The following is a 17,500-nucleotide window of genomic DNA, read 5'->3' on the forward strand; positions in this document are numbered from 1 at the left end:
GGTCCTCAGAGTGTCCACAGTGTGTCCGGGGTCCTCAGAGTGTCCACAGTGTGTCTGGGGTCTTCAGAGTGTCCACAGTGTCACAAGAGTGACTCTGTCCCACAGAGTCTAAAGAATGTCCACAGTGTGTCCGGAGTCCTCAGAGTGTCCACAGTGTGTCCGGGGTCTTCAGAGTGTCCACAGTGTGTCCGGGGTCTTCAGAGTGTCCACAGTGTGTCCGGAGTCTAAAGAATGTCCACAGTGTGTCCGGAGTCTAAAGAATGTCCACAGTGTGTCCGGAGTCTAAAGAATGTCCACAGTGTGTCCGGAGTCTAAAGAATGTCCACAGTGTGTCCGGAGTCTAAAGAATGTCCACAGTGTGTCCGGAGTCCTCAGAGTGTCCACAGTGTGTCCGGAGTCCTCAGAGTGTCCACAGTGTGTCCGGAGTCCTCAGAGTGTCCACAGTGTGTCCGGAGTCCTCAGAGTGTCCACAGTATGTCCGGAGTCCTCAGAGTGTCCACAGTGTGTCGAGAGTCCTCAGAGTGTCCACAGTGTGTCGAGAGTCCTCAGAGTGTCCACAGTGTGTCGAGAGTCTAAAGAATGTCCACAGTGTGTCCAGAGTCTAAAGAATGTCCACAGTGTCCAGTTTTCAGTGTCCAGAGTCTGAGTGTCCACAGTGTGTCCAGTGTTTTCAGTGTCCATAGTCTTCTGAATGTCCACAGTGTCCAGAGTCGTCCAAGTGTCCAAAGACTTCTGAGTGTCCACGGTGTCCAGAGTCTTAAGAGTGTCCACAGTGTCCAGAGTCTTTAGTGTCCAGAGTCATCTAAGTGTCCAGAGTCTTTAGAGTGTCCACAGTGTCCAGAGTCTTCTGAATGTCCACAGTGTCCAGGGTCTTAAGAGTGTCCACAGTGTCCAGGGTCTTAAGAGTGTCCACAGTGTCCAGAGTCTTTAGTGTCCACAGTGTCCAGAGTTGTCTGAGTGTCCAGAGTCATCTAAGTGTCCAGAGTCATCTGAGTGTCCACAGTGTCCAGAGTCTTCTGAATGTCCACAGTGTCCTGAGTCGTCTGAGTGTCCACAGTGTACAGAGTCTAAAGATTGTCCAAAGACTTCTGAGTGTCTACAGTGTGTCTAGAGTCTAAAGAATGTCCAGTGTCCAGAGTTTTCAGTGTCCACGGTGTCCAGAGTCGTCTGAGTGTCCACAGTGTCTAGAGTTGTCCAAAGAGTGTACACAGTGTCCAGAGTTTCCAGAGTCTTCACAGTGTCCACAATGTCCAGAGTCTTCTGAAAGTCCAGCGTGTCCAGAGTCTTCACTGTGTCCACAGTGTCCAGAGTCTTTTGCCGTTCCAGAGTGTCCTTAGTCTTTTGAGTGTCCATAGTTTTTTAAGTGTCCACAGTGTCCGGAGTCTTTTAAGCGTCCACAGTGTCCGGAGTCTTTTAAACGTCCAGAGTGTCCAGAGTCTTTTGAATGTCCTGATGTGTTCTGGTCAGCATGTCCAGAGTTGATTGGAGCCACGGTGGCTCTCTGAGATACCGAGTGATTCGTTTACAAGCTAACACACACACACTCACGCACACACACACACACACACACACACACACACACACACACACTGCAGGGAGGGGGAGGTTGTCTCAGTGAGCGTGGTGTCCTGCACCGTGACGGTGCTCCGGCTGGAGGTGTGTTGAACTGCAGCAGTGTGGCTCTCGACCTGCTCCAGCCTGTGTGTGTGTGTGTGTGTGTGTGGGGGTCTGTGTGGGGGTCTGTGTGGGGGTCTGTGTGTGGGTCTGTGTGTGTCTGTGTGTGTGTGTGTGTGTGTGTGTGTGTTTTAGAGCTTTGATTAATATCAGATTATGAAAGTAGGTTTTACACTGTGGCTCTGCGTATGATGTAACACACACACACACACACACACACACACACACACATTAATATCAGCACACTAAGAAAAAGAGAGTTCCTGTTGTTCTGAGAATCTCAAGATCCCGACTCAGCAACTCTCATCTGTCTCACTCTTTGTCTCTAACTCCACCTGTCTCACAGTTTATTTAACTTACACTGCCTGTGTCACTTACCGTCTCTCTTACTCCACCTCTCTCCTCTCTTGCCTTACCTGTCTTACTCTTTGCCTTTCTTAATCCACCTGTTCCACTCTCCGTCTGTCTTACTCCACTTGTCTTATTCTCTGTCTTTCTTACTCTACCGACTCACTTTTAGTCTATCTTAATCTATTTGTCACACTCTCTGTCTGTCTCACTCTGCTTCCCTTACTCCACTGTGTCTGTCTCACTTTCTGTCCGTCTTACTCTTACTTTCTTACTCTCTGTGTTTTACCTCATTTGTCTGTCCCAATGTCTCATGCTTTTTTTATGTCTTACTCTCTTTTGTCCTAGTTTGTCTCACTCTCATCCCCAGAACATATCTCTTGTCTGTCTGTTGGTCTGTCTCACCCTTGCTGTCTTCATCAATCTCAGTCTGTCTCTCTGTCTCTCTCTCTCTTGTAGCGCTCTTGTCTCTCTGGTATATCTATAGTTTCAGAGTCTCAGTCTCTACCTGTCTTATTCTCCATGTCTTTGTTTGTCTGTCTGTTTCACCCTTTCTGTCAATCTTAGTCTGTTTGTCTTACTCTGGTTTACTCTCTCTCTCTCTTTCTCTTTCTATCTCTCTCTCTCTCTCTCTCTCGTCTATTATATACTCAGCAAAAAAAGAAACGTCCTTTGATTTCAACTGTTTTTACTTTCAGTAAACTTCATGTGTAAATATTTGTATGAACACTAAAAGAGTCAACACCATAAGACATAAACTAAAAATGTTTCACAATGTGTCCCTGAATGAAGGGAGGCTCAAAATCAAAAGTACCAGTCAGTATCTGGTGGCCACCAGCTGCTAGAAGTACTGCAGTGCATCTCCTCCTCATGGACTGCCTATTGTGGACAGTCTGAGCACTGATGGAGGGATTGTGTGTTCCTGGTGTGACTCGGGCAGTTGTTGTGGCCATCCTGTACCTGTCACGCAGGTGTGATATTCGGATGTACCGATCCTGTGCAGGTGTTGTTACACGTGGTCTTCCACCGCGAGGATGATCAGCCGTCCTTCCCGTCTCCCCGTAGCGCCGTCTTAGGCGTCTCACGGTGCGGACGTGGCGATTTATCGCCCTAGACACATCAGCGGTCCTCATGCCTCCCTGCAGCATGCCTAATGCACGTTCACGCAGATGAGCAGGGACCCTGGGCATCTTTCTTTGGGTGTTGAAGATCTGTAAAGTTATTTGGATTTTTACAACATTATTGTTAAAGTACACAGTCCTGAAAAAGGGACGTTTCTTTTTTTGCTGATTGTATATATACACATATATACCAGTTTTGCTGTTTGTCTCTCTTTATTTTAGTCTCAGCCTCTGTCTGTCTCATTCTCCATGTCCTTGTCTGTCTGTCTCAATACTGGTTTCCCACTCTGTCCCTCTCTTTTGCCTTTTAGTTTGTTTTATTCTAAGTCATCCATAAACTTTCATTTTAATTCAGTTTGTAATACAGTTTGTGTGAGAGAGACAGAGAGAGAGACAGAGAGAGAGACAGAGAGAGAGACAGAGAGAGAGAGAGACAGAGAGAGAGAGAGACAGAGAGAGAGAGAGACAGAGAGAGAGAGAGAGAGAGAGAGACATACAATAACATTTTGCTTTTCCAAGAATCACAAGACGCACTTCCTGACTCGACCCAAACGCCTTTGTGCTTTGCAACTTCCTCTACAGCCAGGACACACACACACACACACACACACACACGTACACACACACTCTCACTCACACATTATATATATATATACACACACACACACACACACTCACTACGCACAACACATACTGCTCTCTCTCTCTCTCTCTCTTTCTCTCTCTATTCCTCCTGTCTGTCACTCTTTCCTTCTTTTCACCTCTTTTTTTCTCTGTGTGTGTGTGTGTGTGTGTGTGTGTGTGTGTGTATAGGGCGGACATTGTGGATGCAGAGTTGCTCTGTTTTCCTGTGACTGATCCTGTAGCAGCAGTGAGGAGGGGGAGTGCTGAGACCGGCAGCCCGAGTAAGTCTTTCTCACACACACACACACACACACACACACACACACACACACACACACACACACAGAACTCCTCTGAATTAAACAAATAAAGAGAGTTATGTTGATGGTAATGAAACCAAAAGCTAGACAGGTCTCAGCCGTCTGTCCGTCTGTTACTCTATAAATAAACACTGGTTTAAAGTTTATAAGGTGTTGAACAAACACAATAACGAGGTGTAGCTCGTTCATGAAGCCTCGACTTTAACACTAGTGTGTGTGTGTGTGTGTGTATAACTAGTTTGGGTATTCTGTATTCAGCGGTCCAGCAGGTGGTGCTGTTGTGCACAAAATAATAATAATAAAAAAACAAGCAGATATCTAGATGAAAGTCTTTTCAGACCCGGGTTACACAGTAACACTTCTGGCTTCATCAAAGCAACGGCTTTCTGTCACTCAGACACGGGTCACGCGCTACACCTTTAATTAGCCCCTCCCACCGCCGTGACACACAGAGAGCCATGTGACTGCAGACTCCAGACTGTGCAGTTAAAATAATAATAATAATATAATAATAATAATAATATAAAATTATAATGATTAAAGCTAAAAATAAAACGCTCTAATAAAAATAAGAATAAAAGATTAAATATAAACAACAGGACTAGGATGTAGGGGTTGTCCAGAATATAAGTTATGTTCTGTGATGTAGGTGATAAAGATGTTTAATGAAGTGAGTGTGTGAGTGTGTGAACGACATCACCTGCCCCATTATGTATGAACTTAGAACAATCTCCAGAAATGTTTGTTTTAAAAGTCATACAAAACAAAAACCACGCGATAGTTAGCCTGAGTCACATGGCTCCGTGGGTTACGTGTTGATGAGTAGTATAAAGTTGACGCGGGCGTGTATGGAGTGAAGACGCTGTGTCTGACCCCACAGGCTCTCCCAGCTTCCCCATGCCGGAGCAGGCCTACCACAAGACCGATCACTTCCTGTCCTCCTACCCCTGGTTCCACGGGCCCATCTCCCGCGTGCGCGCCGCTTACCTGGTGCAGCACGCAGGGGTCAGAGGTCACGGCAACTTCCTGGTGAGACAGAGCGAGACGCGGAGGGGAGACTACGTCCTCACCTTCAACTACCAGGGAAGAGCCAAGGTAATCTTCATCTTCATCACTGTTATTCTGTTACACTTGTTTGAAATTTTCATTATATTCTCCCTCTCTTTGTCTCTGTCTCTCTCTCTGCGTCTCAGCACCTGCGTCTGTCCCTGACCGAGTGGGGTCAGTGTCGCGTGCAGCACCTGCGCTTCCCCTCCGTCGTCAATATGCTCTCTCACTTCCGCGTCTGTCCGATCCCGCTCGAGTGTGGAGCGGCATGTGACGTCTTATTGGCCAATTACGTGCTGGCCACGCCCACCACCTCAGGTAGGAGCACTGCTTAAATTTTTTAAAGGACATTTTAAAGTCAAATTAATTAACATTAATAACAATGTGTGCGTGTGCGCGTGTGTTTTCCAGCTCCATGTTCCTCCGTGGGTTCTCCGGTCTTGGTCCCGTTCTCCCGCTGTAGTTCAGAACCCAGCCTGGCTCACTGGGGCCTCGAAGCGTCCGCCCCCATGGCCCCGCCCCACGGAGCTTCATCCGGCCCCACCTTCCCTCCAAACAACCCTCCAGGACACGCCCCAGACTCCGGCCACATCCGGCGCAGCGAGTCAGTGGGCCGCAGGACTCTCCTCCGCCACCCGAACCCGCTACCCCCGCTCCTGCACACCCGGGACTCAGAATACGAGCTGGAGCCGCTCGACAGGGGGCGCAAGAGAGCCATCGACAACCAGTACATGTTCTTCTGAACGGGACGGACAGACAGCCTTCGGGATAGAGACATCCAGCAGGGGGCACTGGGGACGTCTGGATGTCGTGGAGAAGATGATGGAGAGGAACTCGGGCAGTGTCTCGGTCCCTCTTAGCACACGTCCCCTCGTCCCTTTACCCCGTAGAGGGAGGTGTGTCAAAGCCACTGACTAACGAGGGGACAGTGCTGAAGACACTCCCTCTGTCTGACGGAGAAGTGGCACAAACTTACGACATAGTGCACACTTCACACGGGCGGCGAGTGTGTGAGCGTGTGTGTGCCTGCGGACAGAACAGACATGCACCTCACGCTCCGCAGAGACACGTGACAATCACGTCTGCTTTGAATGTACTTTACAAATTTGTTTCACTATTATGTGTTAGCAAAAGAAAACATTGTGTATTTGTGTGCGTGAGTGTGCGTGCGTGAGTGTGTGTGTGTGTGTGTGTGTGTTGGAATGTATTTTAGACATTCTCTGCAGTACCTGCTGGTTTATTCAGCTCTTTTTAGCACAGCATAATGCGAGTAACAGGTGTGTGATAAGAGTGTGATCTCTCTCTGCGAGTCCAGCCCTACTGAGACGGCGTTAGTTTACATATTTTTCAATTCTTTCCAAATGAGAAATTCTTAAAGCACTTTTCGTGTTCAGACAGCGTCAGCGTTCACGCGGGATGAGCAGCAAGCGCAAAGACGTCTGGAACATGAGCTAGCGTGGCCACATGAGACGAAGTCTAATCAAAAGAACTAGCGGAGGAGCTACAGAGGAATAAATGCGGCTAATCCTCAGGTTACGCGTCTGAAGGCGTAGTTGTTTATGCTAGCTGACAGTTTTGCACTTATTTGTACAGCTAACCATGTTGGCTGGTGGTATTTGATGTCTAATTTGATGAAAACTGCAGAATAATTTTTATAAATGTTTTATCCTCAGTGTGTTAGCTAGCGCACAACGAGGTCATCCCTGTGTTTCCAGGGTCCTATCGTCCCCAGGGGGTAAAGTGGGGAGTATCACAAAGGGTCCGAAGTTCCCTGAGTCTATGTACCACATAATGGAAACATGAAGGAATAAAAAATTATTATGTAATAAACCGGATAATATTCATAAAATATTTTATCTTGAGATTGATCACATTTTTCTTGAACAGAATGCGACCTGGGGAACTTAGGACCCTGGGAACACAAGAGCGCTTTTGCGCTAAAGTGACTTCCAGGCCAACTAGCATGTTTTAAAAGATTAGTTATGAAAATTTAAAAGTGCTGTAATGTTACTTTTAAAGTAAATATTTAGAATGTAATTTGCCATGAACTGAAAAAAAGCACTTATTAATTATTATCATGCTCAAGCTGAGCTAGCAAAGCTAGCATTGTGTTTGTAACAGAGTAGCATGCTAAAACAACCTGATCCTGAGGTGAATTAGCATTTGAATTGATTAAATATCAGTAAATAATAATAAATGAGGCTAATTCGTATGCTGTCAGCTAGCATAGACTGGATTAGCAGTGCTAACAATGCTAGGCTGTTCTCACTCTAAAAGTTCGTTTACAGCCAGCTAGCTTAGCGCCACCGCAAGAAGAAAACTTACCTCAGGAACGAGAGCTCCTCTCAAGACTATACAGAGATCAACTCATACTATGTCAATGAAAATGATCGTTGTGGATTATTAAAACCAATTTTTTATTTAGAAGAGAGTTCCATGCAGACGTCTTTGCCGTAGCGACTCTGTCCCGAGTGGAGCGACGGACAGCTGGGTCTCAAAATCCGTGATTTATGTGCGACCCAAACATCCAAGCTAAGCTGTTGCCCGTCTCGTCGTAGTTCCGTGTGGATGTGAGAGTGTTTAATCAGAGACGTGACGCAGCACTGTGACACAGCAACGCCGTCTCGCTGAGACTGAAAGCAGCAATAATTTAGCAATAATAATCCCCAAAGTGCCTCAGTTACCTGGAACTCAGGGGGGGCGTAGGGAAAGAGTTTTCTAACAATATAAAACAAAGTGTATGGTCCGTACGCGAATATGCCATATTTTCCAGATTACAAGACGGAATGTTACTAGATTACTAGAACCGGGACAGTCTATATTTAAACTACTTGCACAAAATTAGATCAGTTTTTACGACAAAAAAAGTGATTTAATACGTTACAATGATGTAGCTGTTTACACTGTCTTTATAAGATGCCGCTAAGCTGCTATGTCAAATAATATAGCATTTGTTGTTGCTATCTGAAGATATTCCAGTTGTTTGGGCTCTAACTCTGCCCCCTAGTGGACACACTGTTAATCCTCTGCCTGCACATAAGATACGCAGGAGACTTTCCGCTCAAGTTCCCTCAAGTACATGTAGGAAAAAAAAAACCTTTAGCATCCTTGTGATACAGAAACGTCAAATTCAATTAATGAAACCCACAGTGTCTTGGACATTTTAGTTTTACACCAATTTTATTTCCAACCAGAAAGCATTACTAGAACTTAAAAACTCAATTCATGTGCATATGCTTTATTTTATTGTACTTTTTGCTAATCATTTGTTTTAATAATTATTTTTGTAATTTGATTATTTATTCACATTTTTAACAACTGCTCTTTCAGCTGTTATGTAAAATGTTGAAATTAGCGCTAGTTGATGTAGCTTGAGAATCAACATAGCACGGATGTACGCAACAGCAATGTAAACTTGACTATACCACTAGGGGGACAGACTTAGTGTACGGGTTTCTTTTAAATGGAAAATCAATTAGCCAAGCAACAATGTGCATCCTAACTGCAGAACATTAGTAATCTGGAAAATATGGTGTTCCTCGATGGAGATATTTACATTGTCCAACGCCTAAACGTCTACACGGTGTGGACGTCACGTGTGCCTTAGGGACTTCAAAGAAAAAGACGTTTCAAACATCTGAAACGCGCAAAATAATCTATCCTACCCTTAATAAAAACTGAACTTTTTTTTAATTTATATCTTAAACCAAATACTGTTGCTTTCCACTGACACACACACGCACACTCACACCTGCACACACACTAGAACAAAGAGCTGTTAGCTATGCTACTATTTACAACCGCATCTGTTATTAATATTTGCCGCTAAATCTATTAGCATAAAGCCTTAAGTCTGTCTCAGTCCAGGTTCAGGAGGGAAAAAATGACGTAAACACATCTATACATTAGAGAGATCAGACCTCAGACGCGATCTTGCTAAACTCTGGCTTCCATAGTCATCATTAGACGTGTTAGCGTTTGCGCTAATTGGCCCTTTGTGTTCGAGACTGGCTATACCTGTTAGTGCAATCTTTTGGAAACCAACTGACTAAAAACAGTGTAGTACTTTTTCAAGAAAAGTTTTTTGTTTGAGTTGTATTTCTTAGCGTTAAGTAAGGCATTTTTTTTTTTTTATCATTTTGCTAATTAGCACTAGCTAATTTAGCTATATCTGAAGAAAACAATGCCTTGTGCAAGTCCAGATGCTAACAGGAATGACTCAGCTTCGGTCACGCTACGTTGTTAGTTTGTTAGCCACTTTAGTTGACGTTCCCTTTGTTCTGGGAGAGAGAGAGGGGAGCAGTGGAGGAGCCAGATCTCGTCTCCCTCGCGCCTCAAAATGGTTTTAGCTAATCAGCTCGGTAAAAAGGAAAGCAACGGTATCTCGAATCTCCTGCGCTTCTCAGCCTGCTTGATATTTAACCTAGCGAGCGTAGTTAACCCCCCCCCAATCACGATGGCCTTTAATTTCATGGAGCAATAAGTGCATGTGTATCTGTGTGTGTGTGTGTGTGTGTGTGAGTGTGAGTATTGAAAGGAAGCAGCCATGAGTCACTACCTCACACTGCATTGTGGACTGTCTGCCCGGGAGCGAGTCCGGCTCCTTGAGGAGCTTCTGAAGTGAATTCGAGATGAAGTCATTGAGCTGCTTCCACATTTTTAATCCTGAATGTTAGTTAAAAAAACACTTAATGTACAAATTAATGATTAGATTTATCACGACTTTGACACACAACTTTATATTGGATCTTTATTAACATTCCAGTGTCATGCAGACTGGATCACTCCAGGTAATTCCAGTTCGGTCCGGCTTGATCCGGTTCAACCCGGTTCAGTATGCTGGGACTGAGGTTTTTTTTCTTTTTTTTCCCCCATTTGTATTCTCTCACCAGCTCCAACTCAACACTGTGTGTTTCTAAAAGGTGTTTATTATTTTTATTATAATTATTATTATTAATATCCTCCTGATTATCGTTGCCTTATTGTGATAAACAGGACCAGGCGGCTGGTGGTGAGAGATGTGTGACGTGACCTGCGCTTCGGGATCCCTACAGAACCGACCCGGTGTTCGCTTGGTTCCCGTTAAGTTAATGTGCGAGCAGTTAATGAATGTAGATCCTCCTGGTCTGTAGTCCTCACTGATATAAGATTATTCCGTTCTGTTTCGCCCCAGGTGTGAGTGCACGCAGCCTTACGCAGCTGAACATCTGTCACATCTGTCCACAATAAGTTTGTTACGTTTCAGACAGCGCCATCTCTCTGTCAGAGCAGCTTTTTGGGATTCTCTCGTTTTCTTAAAGACTTCATGTTCATAAGACTAAGATCTTTCAGTTCTGTTCCACATTGATTCAAGTGTAATGATGCACAGAGACTCGTGTGTGTGTGTGTGTGAGGGTGAGTCTCTCTGGACTGTGTCCTGTCTCTCTACTGTACTGTCCATGTCCTGTTTTTAAGCACTGTAAACACACAGGCTTCTTCCTCTGCTAGACTCTCTACTGCTTCCAGGATTGTATTAGGATTTTCTCGCGCTGTCCGTATAACCACATGCGTATTTAATTGTATCCACTGTATAAGTTACATTTTCTCTGTCTGTTTTTTTTTTTTTTTTTTTAGAAAACAAATAATAAAATTAATTTTAAGATTTTTTTAACACACACTTAAGTCTTGGCTTTGTTTTGTTGAGACAGATCCTGATGAGTGTGTGTGTGTGTATGAGAGAGAAGGAAATCATGACATAAAAGAGTGTAACTTTTATTAGTTATGTAATTCATATTTTTAGATTCCTCACCAAAAAACAAAAATATCTTATTTCATGCGTGAGCCAAAATTTTGAAGCATCAAAAGAAAAAACGTAAACAAATACATCTTTAAGCTAAAGTTCTAGATAACAACACACACGATATTCGTTAACTACATTAGCAGTGTAGCTTCAGTGTAAGACAGTAAAAAAATACTAATAAAAATGCTTTAATAGCTTTATTATATAGATATGATAATGTTAATATTTTAATAGTCAGATAATGTTTATAAAATTCTGTCTTTTAAGTTATTAAAATTTCAATCCATATTTCAAGGTTTTATCGTGTTTGTTTTTGTAATTCAGAAAGTAATTTAGGCTCAAATTAATTATAAACTCTAACATTTCTTAATAATTAATTTTTTATTGTTATTATTAAATTATTATTACAGCGGTACCTCAAAATATGAATTTAATTTGTTCCGGAGGTGAGTCCTTAATGTGAAACTCGTATTGTGAAACGCATTCTCCCAGAGGAAATAATGTAACTGCAGATGATCTGTTCCAGCCACACAAAAATATTACCAATTTCCAACACTATAATCATATTTTTGCATATAAAAACAATTAAAACATTCAGAAAAGACATGTAAATTATGTAAAATATGAAATAAATAGATATTAGACCTCACGTAATTTATGATTCCTTTTGGCGGCAGCTGCTTTAAAATTAAACTGAAAGCGGCTCCCTTTTCTTCTTGCTACCGTCCTTGATAATATTCTCAGGACCCGCAGTGCTACGTCTTCACTAAATCATACATTATTTTGTATTTCACAAAGTACAAAATAAACACACTGACATGGACAAGTTTTGTTCACCTCACCTGGTATTCGGCTCGGTGTGCTCGCTCGTATGATGAAAACGCTTCGTCTGCCGAGCTCAAATTTCTTGCACAATTTCAGGTCTTAAGGTGAAAATTTGTGAGTTGCGGCGTTCGTATGCCGAGGTAGCGCTGTATTGGTATTTCTGTATTTCTTTCTTTCTTTGTTTCTTCTGGTTATATTTTTTAATATTAATTTAAAAAAAATTACAATTGTAAAAATAACAAGAATTACAATTATTAAAGTACAACATACACGATTCAGGTGTGAGAAAATATACAATGAACTATCCAGAGTAACAGAACAACAAATAGAAATACAGTATAGAAAACATTACAAATATGTCAATAAATAATAACAACAGACAAAATAAACCAAGAAACAGAAAAATAACTACAAAATAGAGATAATGAACTAATTAAATGTGAAAATAGTATTTCAGTATTATTTATATGAAGAGTTTTTTGATCTTTTGATCTTTAATGTAACCAGTGATATGATTATGATTATTATTATGATTATTATTTGAGGTTGAAGCCCACGTCCATGTCTGTGTGTCTCTCTGTACAGCAGAACTCTCTGTCTCACTCATTAATACAGAGGAATCCCATTCTGTAAGGGTGAGTATATCTGAGAGGAGAAGCCACACAGCTTTTGAGGATGATGTCGTGACGTATAGCGCTTGCGTCATGACGTCACGGAGCCACGCAAAACACGGAAGTGAGTGCTGCTTGTGACTCGGTGGCCAAAATGGCCGCTCAGTGACGGAACTCCGGGTTTGGGTTCAGCAGCAGGTGTGTTCCGGGAGAGTTCTGATCGTGTTCCAGAGGAGCGGGGCTGTGCCGCGGTGTCGCCGTGCTCTGAGTGTGTGTGTGAGTGAGTGTGTGTGTGTGTGCGCGCGCTGTACCGGAGCACCATGTCCCTGTTCCAGTCCGCTCTGGGCTTCCTGGCCGGTACCGGTTCCGCCGCCGCGAGCCGGGATCAGCACGACTTCGTGGGTCAGGTGGTGGAGCTCGGGGACACTAAACTCCGCATCAGGAGGGTCATCGCTGAGGGTGAGACACGCAGTACACACCGCGCTCCGTCTCTGTCTCTGTCTCTCTGTGTCTGTGTGTGTGTGAGAGAGAGAGATGCTAATGTGAGTGCTAATGCTACTGCTAGCTGTAGTGTACCCTGGTGTGTGTGTGTGTTGAACTGTACTGACACCGGACACGCCGAGTCACTCACACCACACTGACCTCATCATCATCATCATCATCATCATCATCATTAATGTTATTATTAATGTTATTAAACTCTGTGTGTGCGCGCGCTAACACTGTTAGCATGATGACGCGCTGAGTCACCTGATACACCTGGGCGCGCGCTGCTGAGGTAGTGACGTCACGCTTTAATAAAGAGATCTTTATCTCTACACACCTGTGTGTGTGTGTGTTAGTGTGTGTGTTATTGATCCTGTGTGACTGAGAGTCCTGATACACTGTACACTAACCAGCGCGCGCTCACCTTAAACCGCCCTCCACCTGTCTGTCTCTCTGCCTGTCTCTGTCTGCCTGTCAGTCCACCTGTCTGTCTCTCAGTCCACCTGTCTGTCTCTCAGACTGTCTGTCTGCCTGTCAGTCCACCTGTCTGCGTGTCAGTCCACCTGTCTGTCTCTCAGTCCACCTGTCTGTCTCTCAGTCCACCTGTCTGTCTCTCAGACTGTCTCTCTGCCTGTCTCTGTCTGCCTGTCAGTCCACCTGTCTGTCTCTCTGCCTGTCTCTGTCTGCCTGTCAGTCCACCTGTCTGTCTCTCTGCCTGTCTCTGTCTGCCTGTCAGTCCACCTGTCTGTCTCTCTGCCTGTCTCTGTTTCTGTCTGCCTGTCAGTCCACCTGTCTGTCTCTCTGCCTGTCTCTGTCTGTCTCAGTCCACCTGTCTGTCTCTCTGCCTGTCTCTCTGCCTGTCTGTCCACCTGTTTGTCTCTCAGTCTGGCAGTCTGTCTCTGACCATTGGACTGCTTTTTGGTCTCTCCGTCCCTCAGTCCACCTGCCTGTCACTTCTCTCCTCAGTCCACCTGTCCGTCTGTCCGTCTCTCTGTCCCTCAGTCCGTCTGTCTGTCTCTCTGTCCCTCAGTCCGTCTGTCTGTCTCTCTGTCTCTCAGTCCGTCTGTCTGTCTCTCTGTCCCTCAGTCCGTCTGTCTGTCTGTCTGTTTGTCTGTCTCTCCGTCCCCCAGCCTGTCCAGTGATCATTTACCAAATCAAAACTATAGGTCTTAGGGATGCACTTACTTTTAAACAATGTTTTTTTTCTTTTTTTAATTAAATCAGCAGCTCCTAGAGTAAATAACTGTACAGATATGACAGGAGATAATCAACAGCTCTTGATTTGTGAGTTCATCCACGCTGGACTTTAATCAGTATTAATTAGCACTGAGTGAGTGTGTGTTAATGTTCAGGACTGTGATGAAAACTGAGGGAGCGCTGTAGAGACAGTCAGAGCTCTTCTACACACACACACACACACACTGCATATGAACCCCCTCCTCGGGGATATTCACCTCAAGAACTGAGATTTTGAGAGATCGTTTCCTCGGCAAGTGAAGAGTTTTTGGACAGACTGAAGTAAACCGAACTGAACTGGTTAAGTTGCGCGTACGTCCTGGAGACGTTCAGAACTTGTTTACGTCAGTTTATCAATTTAATATCTCTTTATTTTTTAATGTAAAGACGGAGCACCATGCGTCCCAAGAACGTGATCACTCTGCCCAAAACCGGAGGCCATTCTTCACTGATTTGTGTCGGGTTTTAATTTCTGTTTTTAGGTGAAGTTATGGTAACTGAGGAAGTAAACAAAATAAATCCTTTGTACGGAGCGATCTCATTGGCTGGAGATTAACCAATCAAAAGTAGCGTCACATTTCATCAGCCTGAGACCACACGACGACCTCGGGAGATAAGAGCGCGTTGTGTTACGCTGTGTTACTGCAGGGACACTTCAGCTTCTGTGGGGACGTGTCTCAGAGGACACGCGTTATAGGACAATGTCGTTTTTACAAACTTATGTGTGAAATGTGCAGGAGACGCATGAAACATGATCACCGTCTGTCTGTCTCTCTGTCTGTCTCTCTGTCTGTCTGTCTCTCTCTGTCTGTCTCCCTCTCTGTCTGTCTCCCTCTCTGTCTGTCTCTCTCTCTGTCTGTTTCTCTGTGCCTCACTGCGTGTGTGTGTGTGTGTGTGTTTGTTCTGTTTGCATGGTTATAGCAGCTGTATGAGTGTGTAGTGTTTTTGCTGTGTGTGTAAGGTGTATGTGAGGAGTGTGTGTGTGTGTGTGTGTGTAAAGGAGAGAGAGAGCTTCCTGCTGTATTCTCTGTTAGTGCAACTCTTAGAATGTTCACAAACAGAACAGTTAGTCACGTAGAGCACACACACACACGCACACACACATTCCCCCTCTCTCTTACACTCTCACACACACACACACACACTCTTCCTTCTCCTTTGTGGTTGTGTATAGGGCAGCTTTGTTTAAGACTGTGTGTGTAAGAGAGAGAGAGAATGTGTGTGTGTGTGTGTGTGTGTGTGTGTGTTCACCTGTAACAAGAAACTTCAGGGACTCTCGATTCAGCTATTCATTTACTTGTTGCCATGGTTACGGTTTGGATAGGGGTTCTTTTGTGTGTGTGTGTGTCATTGTTCTCAGGTTGGCAGCAGGTTGGTGTGTAAAGATCGTTGGTGTGTGAATCGTTGTGTGTGTGTTTAACACTGATAAAATGTGCAGGGAAAATGCCAGCATGTCTCTCTCTCTCTCTCACACACACACACACACACACACACACACACACACACACACACACACACACAGACAGATATTTGAGAGTGGGTTATTAATTTGCTAGTTAAATGAAAAGCGTGTGTGTGTGTGAGTCACGCTGCTCTGTACTGCGGATCAAGTGAAGGCCTTGCTCCATAAGTTTTGGCACCTCCCTCTCTTTCTCTTCCCCTAGTTCTCTTTATTACTTGTCTCGTCTATAAACCTCATGTCTCACTCTCCCTCATACCGTCTGTCTATCTGTCTGTCTGTCTCTGATCGCTCTGTCCCTGAAATCAATGTGTTAGAAGCAGGAATAAATGGACGAGTGTAATGATTTGAGAGACTTTGATAAGGGACAGATTGTGGTGTCTAGATGTCTGCGTCAGAGCGTCTCCAGAACAGCAGGTTCTAGTGCCGTGTTCTCTGTGTACGGGGGTCCAAGGAGGGAGAACCGGTGGTGGGGTGATGGGTCGCCATCCCCGTGTCCGTCCGTCCGTCCGTGTGTGTGTGTGTGTGTAGATGACTCTCTGAGTGTAAAGTAAACTTTTTTTATTGTGAGTCATGTCTATACACAAAGCTGTAACACATTTATTATATATATATATATATATATATATTTGTGTGTGTGTGTGTGTGTGTGTGTGCAGGTGGCTTTGCGTTTGTGTATGAAGCTCAGGACCTGGGTAATGGAAGAGACTACGCTCTCAAGGTGCGGGTGTGGTTCACACAGGAAATGCCTTTATAACCACACAACTCCACTAATTATTATTTACACACACACACACACACACACACACACGATGACAACCAGGAAATCTCTTTAAATCTCGGTGGGATTTGTTTGTTTGTGTGTGTGTGTGTGTGTGTGTGTGTGTGTACAGAGGTTGTTGTCCAATGAGGAAGAGAAGAACAAGGCCATCATACAGGAAGTCTGCTTCATGGTAAACTTTTATCCTGAATAACACACACACACTTTACTGTGTGTAGATGTATTTACGTTTTAACCCTGTGTGTGTGTGTGTGTGTGTGTGTGTGTGTGTGTGTGTGTGTGTAGAAAAAGCTGTCGGGTCACCCCAACGTGGTTCAGTTCTGCTCGGCGGCGTCCATCAGTAAGGAGGAGTCTGACACGGGCCAGGCCGAGTTCCTCATCCTCACTGAGCTCTGTAAAGGTACACACACACACACACACACACACACACACACACACACAGACACGCGCACTGTCGCGGCACCGTCGAGCCCGTAGCACCCACTTCCTGTTTCCCGTCTCCACTTCCTGCAGGTCAGCTGGTGGACTTTGTGAAGAAGGTGGAGCTGAAGGGAGCCATGTCATGTGACACGGTGCTGAAGGTCTTCTACCAATCGTGTCGCGCCGTTCAGCACATGCACAAACAGAAACCGCCAATCATACACCGGGACCTCAAGGTCAGGCTCCGCCCCCTGTCTTAAACTCCGGCGATTTTAAGATCCGGGATATTTAATGTATCACACTGGAGAGCGTTTCAGCTTTTATCTGTTTTATTTACGTGAGCAGGTTGTTTGTGATTGGCAGGGTGAAGCCCCGCCCCCTGCGCGGATGTTGAGAAAATTGTGTTTGTGTTACAGAGAGAGCGTGTTAGAAATTATGACGTGTAATCTTATTAATATACTGAATTATTATACACTGTGTGTGTGTGTGTGTGTGTGTGTGTGTGTGTGTGTCAGATTGAGAATCTGTTGCTCAGCCAGCAGGGGACGATAAAGCTGTGTGACTTCGGCAGCGCCACCATCGACGCGCACTACCCCGACTACAGCTGGAGCGCGCACAAGAGGTCCATGGTGGAGGACGAGGTGACACACACACACACACACACACACACACACACTGAGGCGGTGTGTATTATTAGTGCTGCTGCTCAGGTTTCCTCTCATTGTGCTCTTATCTCATCGAGACCCCGAAATTCTGCAAACGTACCAGT

At 44.6% G+C, this 17,500-nt stretch overlaps 2 protein-coding genes across 3 annotated transcripts in view; both read left to right on the top strand.

Annotated features, from left to right (window-relative positions):
- sh2b3 (SH2B adaptor protein 3) overlaps positions 1-10,784 on the top strand; it is a 44,592-nt gene extending 33,808 nt beyond the window's left edge. The window contains exons 5-8 of the mRNA XM_053480683.1: positions 3,957-4,048; positions 4,968-5,182; positions 5,281-5,452; positions 5,546-10,784. Coding sequence (XP_053336658.1) covers positions 3,957-4,048; positions 4,968-5,182; positions 5,281-5,452; positions 5,546-5,877 — 811 coding nt within the window. The 3' untranslated portion in view covers positions 5,878-10,784. The remainder of the gene's footprint in view (positions 1-3,956; positions 4,049-4,967; positions 5,183-5,280; positions 5,453-5,545) is intronic.
- A 1,678-nt stretch (positions 10,785-12,462) lies between these two features.
- The window catches only part of gak (cyclin G associated kinase), a 25,050-nt gene continuing 20,012 nt past the window's right edge, over positions 12,463-17,500 (top strand). For both annotated transcript variants that reach the window (XM_053480951.1, XM_053480952.1), the window contains exons 1-6: positions 12,463-12,808; positions 16,190-16,251; positions 16,424-16,483; positions 16,597-16,711; positions 16,825-16,967; positions 17,247-17,372. In XM_053480951.1, coding sequence (XP_053336926.1) covers positions 12,670-12,808; positions 16,190-16,251; positions 16,424-16,483; positions 16,597-16,711; positions 16,825-16,967; positions 17,247-17,372 — 645 coding nt within the window. In that variant the 5' untranslated portion in view covers positions 12,463-12,669. The remainder of the gene's footprint in view (positions 12,809-16,189; positions 16,252-16,423; positions 16,484-16,596; positions 16,712-16,824; positions 16,968-17,246; positions 17,373-17,500) is intronic.

The sequence above is a fragment of the Clarias gariepinus genome, chromosome 21, assembly GCF_024256425.1.
Source record: "Clarias gariepinus isolate MV-2021 ecotype Netherlands chromosome 21, CGAR_prim_01v2, whole genome shotgun sequence".
In the NCBI taxonomy this organism is placed as follows: domain Eukaryota; kingdom Metazoa; phylum Chordata; class Actinopteri; order Siluriformes; family Clariidae; genus Clarias; species Clarias gariepinus.